The 6,000-nt window shown below is 38.6% G+C and overlaps 1 protein-coding gene across 1 annotated transcript in view; it reads right to left on the bottom strand.

The window, feature by feature from the left end:
* Positions 1-2,535: 2,535 nt before the first annotated feature.
* LOC110501031 (uncharacterized) overlaps positions 2,536-6,000 on the bottom strand; it is a 50,695-nt gene continuing 47,230 nt past the window's right edge. The window contains exons 42-48 of the mRNA XM_090214300.1: positions 5,681-5,721; positions 5,370-5,492; positions 5,136-5,234; positions 4,718-4,846; positions 4,446-4,485; positions 3,102-3,222; positions 2,536-2,900 (exon numbers count right to left, since the gene is read on the bottom strand). Of these exons, the coding sequence (XP_090070426.1) occupies positions 2,720-2,900; positions 3,102-3,222; positions 4,446-4,485; positions 4,718-4,846; positions 5,136-5,234; positions 5,370-5,492; positions 5,681-5,721 (734 nt within the window). The 3' untranslated portion in view covers positions 2,536-2,719. The remainder of the gene's footprint in view (positions 2,901-3,101; positions 3,223-4,445; positions 4,486-4,717; positions 4,847-5,135; positions 5,235-5,369; positions 5,493-5,680; positions 5,722-6,000) is intronic.

Below are 6,000 nucleotides of genomic sequence, written 5' to 3'. Positions count from 1 at the left end.
CATGCCGATGCAATAGCTGTACAACTCCAGGGGTCAATGCCTGCATCTTTGATTACCTCTTCTCTGAATCTGAGGCATCCGTCACGCAGTATAACCACATCATTGTCACAGTGTGATTCCATCTCTTTATGGAAATCAAAGGTGATATGTCTTACTGTCTCGTACCACGTCATGAATCTCTCACGCTGTTTGGGAGACATTTGATCACACCCGTACATTTCGGGGCTGGGATATGATCCGACATAATGTAGATTCTCCTCAGATGTGAAGAAGTGGGGCCTTTCACAGAGTTTTCAAAACGCAAGGCCTCTGGCATTTGAGCCAATCTCATGGGTAAGAAGCTTAAACTGTCAATGTATCTCTGGTTGAATGCGGGGTCTACAAAACACAAGATTTTACTACCTTGAGCTATGACACTGGGTGCAACGCCTTGCTGTATCAAGTGGCTCTAGAATTGTGCGCTATAAACGTGAAGTTTCTGTACTGGGGTTTCCTAAAATGTTTTAGTGCAGTGCACAATTGGGTCCCTCTGCCGACCACTTTTCACCCTTGAAAGTCATGGTAAACACAAAAATAGGCAAATGAACCCCTGATTGCTGATTTGTCTCAAAATCATAGAACACGTATTTCTCTGAATGTTCATCTTCAGCCAAGGGCTGAATATAACACTTGTGTGGCACTTCCTGAACCACTTCAGCGTCTCTGCTTTTCAAAGGCCCTTTACAAATTGGGCAATGTATTTTTCCACACACATTAGGTTTAGGGCTGTCTATTTGTACCTTTTTGGGATAGGGGGCAGCATTTTCACTTTTGGATGAATAGCATGCCCATAGTGAACTGCCTCCTACTCTGTCCCAGATGCTAATATATGCATATTATTATTAGTATTGGATAGAAAACACTCTGAAGTTTCTAAAACTGTTTGAATGATGTCCGTGAGTATAACAGAACTCATATGGCAGGCAAAAACCTGAGAACAATCCACCAGGAAGTGGGACATCTGAGGTTTGTAGTTTTTCAAAGCTTGGCCTACCGAATACACATTGAGATATGGATAAAGTTGCACTTCCTACGGCTTCCACTAGATGTCAACCGTCTTTAGAAACTTGAATGAGGATTCTGCTATAAAGGAGGGGCTCATGAGACCTCTTTCAGTCAGTGGTCTGGCAGAGAGCCTTGGTCTCATGACGCGTGTTCCCGACAGAGTTACCTCTCGTTCCAGTGCATTTCTGAAGACAAAGGAATTCTCCGGTTGGAACATTATTGATGTTTTATGGTGACTTCTTGGTGACAGGGGGCAGTATTTTCACGTCCGGATGAAATACATGCCCAAATTCAACTGCTTGCTACTCATCCCCAGAAGATAAAATATGCATAGTATTAGTATATTTGGGTAGAAAACACTCTGAAGTTTCTAAAACTGTTTGAATCATGTCTGTGAGTATTACATAACTTATTTAGCAGGCGAAACCCAGAGGACAAACCATTCAGATTTGTTTTTTTTGAGGTCACTCTTTTCAACACGATTTCATTGGGAATCCAGATTTCTAAGGGACCTTCTTGCAGTTCTTATCGCTTCCACTGGATGTCAACAGTCTTTAGAAACTGGTTGTTATTCCTTTGTGTAATGAAGAAGTACGGCCATCTTGAGCGAGGGTCACTTGAAGCGTACTGTTAGAGGCGAGTGACCAGAAAGCTAGAGTTTGTTTTCCTCCTGTATAGAACACAGATCATCCCGTCTTCAATTGTATCTATTATTTACGTTAAAAAATAACTAAAGTTGCATTACAAAAGTAGTTTGAAATGTTTTGGCAAAGTTTCCAGGTAACTTTTGAGATATTTTGTAGTCACGTTGCGCAAGTTGGAACCGGTGTTTTTCTGGATCAAACGCGCCAAATAAATGGACATTCTGGATATATATCGACGGAATTAATCGAACAAAAGGACCATTTTGTTTATGGGACATATTGGAGTGCCAACAAAAGAAGCTTGTCAAAGGTAAGGCATTAATTATATTTTTATTTCTGCATTTTGTGTTGACTGGATTCACTGGATAATATTGTAATGAATAATATTGTTCTGGACTTGTAAATTGATAACACCTATTGATTCTTGAAGAATATCACTTATAAATGCCTAATGAGCTGAGTTCAACTGTCGTAGTCCATCACAACCCAAAATATAAGATTGTTTTATTCCATTGTTGGTAAACGACATAATTGTTAACAAAAACTGTATAGCCTCAAAACATGATTAAAACTGTCATTTTGATATCATGGACAGTCAGTTCTTACATCCATGGCCTTGTTTATGAACTTGAGAGTGGTTACATTTCTCCAGCCGCATTCTTCAACTTTTTGCCAAAACACTGGCAGGGTGGCCACTTTGTTATTGTTTGAATTGCAGATTGCCCCTTTTAATAGTAACAGTTATGTAATGAATATGTTCTTTATTAAATACTATGTGTACTGTTTCCCTAGTCACACAATGACGCACTTGACAATATGAAATAAAACAAGAAAGATAATGACTTCATGCTTCTTCATCAGTTTAATAGGTTTGCATAATGTCTATGGTAGTGTAGAGAGAAAGAACATACAGTTCATGAAAGTAGCCTATATGATAATGAGACAGACCCTATTGGTTCCCTTTAGATAAAACTATTGAATATTCCATGCAGGTAAATAAGAACATTTTAAAAGACTTAATTCGTCAAGGCCTAATCTAAGTGGTTCTTCTTGTCACACTCAGAGTCATGGCAGCCACACTTATCAATGTAAATGTAGGACTGCATGATCTTCTTCCCATCAGGGCAGACCATCTCCACCTTCCTCTCACTGGTAGACATCTCTTGACAGCAGGAGCAGGAGTGCATCAGGGTGTTTTTCTCTGCAGAGTACCTAGCAAACAGGACACACAAACAACACTGTTAGAAACAGTACCACATTTATTCTGCTATAGGTCAACTTCCATTGAATTCTCACCCTTCAATCCAATTCCCCACTTACAAATTTCTAAAAAGACCCAAATGCATGTTGCGTTTGTTTCTGTGTGCTTTTTTGGCATGTGTGTGTGTGGTCTTATTTAGAGTTCGTACTCACATAGAAGATGTTCCACAGGATCCCCCACAGGCTGAGATTTCCACCGGCACAGAGGACCTGCAGTTATTCACCTCAAGGTAGGTGGTGGTGTTCTTCACGTCACAGTGACTGATTAAAGTGCCTGTGGAGGTAGACAGAGTTAAGGAGGACATTTTAAAGTGGTGAGTACATCACATCTGTATTCAGTTTCATCTACAGTAACTCAACATTGATTTATTGTGTCATAAGAGGTCAGGCTCATAAGAGGTCAGGTTCAAAAAGGTTATGTTCATAAGAGGTCAGGTTCATAAGAGGTTATGTTCATAAGAGGTAATGTTCATAAGAGGTAATGTTCATAAGAGGTCAGTTTCATAAGAGGTTGTGTTCATAAGAGGTTATGTTCATAAAAGGTTAGGTTAATAAGAGGTTATGTTCATAAGAGGTCAGGTTCATAAGAGGTTAGGTTCATAAGAGGTTATGTTCATAAGAGGTTAATTTCATAAGAGGGTATGTTCATAAGAGGTTATGATCATAAGAGGTCAGGTTCATAAGCGGTTATGTTCATAAGAGGTCAGGTTCATAAGAGGACATGTTCATAAGAGGTTAGATTCATAAGAGGTTAGGTTCATAAGAGATTATGTTTATTAAGAGGTTATGTTTATAAGAGGTCAGGTTCATAAGAGGTTATGTTCATAAGAGGTCAGGTTCATAAGACGTTATGTTCATAAGAGGTCAGGTTCATAAGAGGTTATGTTCATAAGAGGTCAGGTTCATAAGAGGTTATGTTCATAAGAGGTCAGGTTCATAAGAGGTTATGTTCATAAGAGGTCAATTTCATAAGAGGTTATGTTCATAAGAGGTCAGGTTCATAAGAAGTTATGTTCATAAGAGGTTATGTTCATAAGAGGTCAGGTTCATAAGTTATGTTCATAAGAGGTCAGGTTCATAAGAGGTTATGTTCATAGGAGGTCAGGTTCATAAGAGGTTATGTTCATAAGAGGTCAGGTTCATAAGAGGTTATGTTCATAAGAGTTTACGTTCATATGAGGTCAGGTTCATGAGAGGTCAGGTTCATAAGAGGTTATGTTCAGAAGAGGTCAGGTTCATAAGAGGTTATGTTCATAGGAGGTCAGGTTCATAAGAGGTTATGTTCATAAGAGGTCAGGTTCATAAGAGGTTATGTTCATAAGAGTTTACGTTCATATGAGGTCAGGTTCATGAGAGGTCAGGTTCATAAGAGGTTATGTTCAGAAGAGGTCAGGTTCATAAGAGGTTATGTTTGACTAGTAAATCTGATGTATAAATGAAAAATACAAAACAAATCATGAATTATATATTATATTATATTATATTGTTTTAACTTACAGGTTGTGCAACATCCATTTGCATCAGTTTTCTCAGTTCCCTGTCAAAAAGAATAGTGTACAGCTCAAATGGATACGACTAGTTACAGTCTAATGAGCTAGAGAACACAGTGTAGATGTTATAATGGAAAACTATGATCATCTATGAATATGTTACTCGGGTGTAAATTCAATATAACCTCCAAGTTACTATCAAATGAAGCAAGCAGTATATTTAGGAATAGTAACTTTACTTCAAACAAACACATTCAACCAGTTTCCTCATCTACTTACAGGGACACAGTCCTCTGGACGGAACACTGGGCATTTAAATTTGGATTCCACAACGATGAACTGGCTGTTTGTCTTCGTGCATTCATACTTCACACAGCGGTCACTAGGGGGCGACCAAAACTTCCCAAGCTGTCAAGTAGCAAAAAAAATAATGTTGGTAATTTAATACTGTACGTTATAAAAACTTCAATAAATAAGAGTTGATAAATCATTTATAAACTTTTCAGAAATATGTACATCATTATTCGAAAATGTAAACAAACATTACATTCTTAAGCATTTACATCTTTAACATTTAGGAGAATTTCTAAGCAATTATATGTTCTCATAATTGATGTCATTCGTCCCTTTGACATTTCACAAAGATATCTGATGTTAAAAATAATCTAATTTGGGTGCATTATCTCATCAATGTCACCTGAATGATGTGAGATGTGGCATCTGGGAGACCGACAACACAGTCCTTCTGTACACACGTTCCACAACATTTCTCAGGTAGGACTTCATACTCATAACCCTGGAGGAGAATCAACATGGTGACATCGTTAGGGGATTTCCTTCATATAAACCTGGAATATTATACTGTATAGCCAACCATGTAAAATGGTTCACTTATGTTAAACCGAGTTTGCAATTATCCAGAGTGCAGTACCGTTGGGCAGGTGGTGTTACAGTTGATTTGGGCACACTCAACAACATATAGCTTGGAGACTGGATCCTTTTTAGGACCACACTTGCACTCCTCACAGGTGCCGTTGGGAACATTTTCACCAAGCTGGAGAATGAGAGTTAGTATCATGCACTGAAGCAAAAATTCAGCCTGGGGCCACAGTGGCTCTCAGGATTACTTAAAGGGGCCATCTGTAATTGGTACATCAATATTTAGGTTTATTTTATACAAAATGTACAAATTATTTATTGTAATACAGCTCTGAGTGATATCAAAGAAGTGTCACTTCTCACCGTGTATTCAGTATTGTTGTGGACACAAACAGGTTTGGCCACTGAAAGAACACACAATAAAAGGGTCAGACAATGGTTGAGATATAACAGTTGTTGAACGCTTAAGTTAGTCACAGTTCCTGCACCATGTTACCATCATGAAACCTGCACCATGTTACCATCATGACACCTGCACCATGTTACCATCATGAAACCTGCACCATGTTACCATCATGACACCTGCACCATGTTACCATCATGACACCTGCACCATGTTACCATCATGACACCTGCACCATGTTACCATCATGACACCTGCACCATGTTACCATCATGACACC

The sequence above is a fragment of the Oncorhynchus mykiss genome, chromosome 2 (genome assembly GCF_057628025.1).
Source record: "Oncorhynchus mykiss isolate SJ-2025 chromosome 2, ASM5762802v1, whole genome shotgun sequence".
Lineage (NCBI taxonomy): Eukaryota > Metazoa > Chordata > Actinopteri > Salmoniformes > Salmonidae > Oncorhynchus > Oncorhynchus mykiss.
The sequence above is the reverse complement of the archived record's forward strand: the minus strand, read 5'-3'. Positions and strand labels throughout refer to the sequence as shown.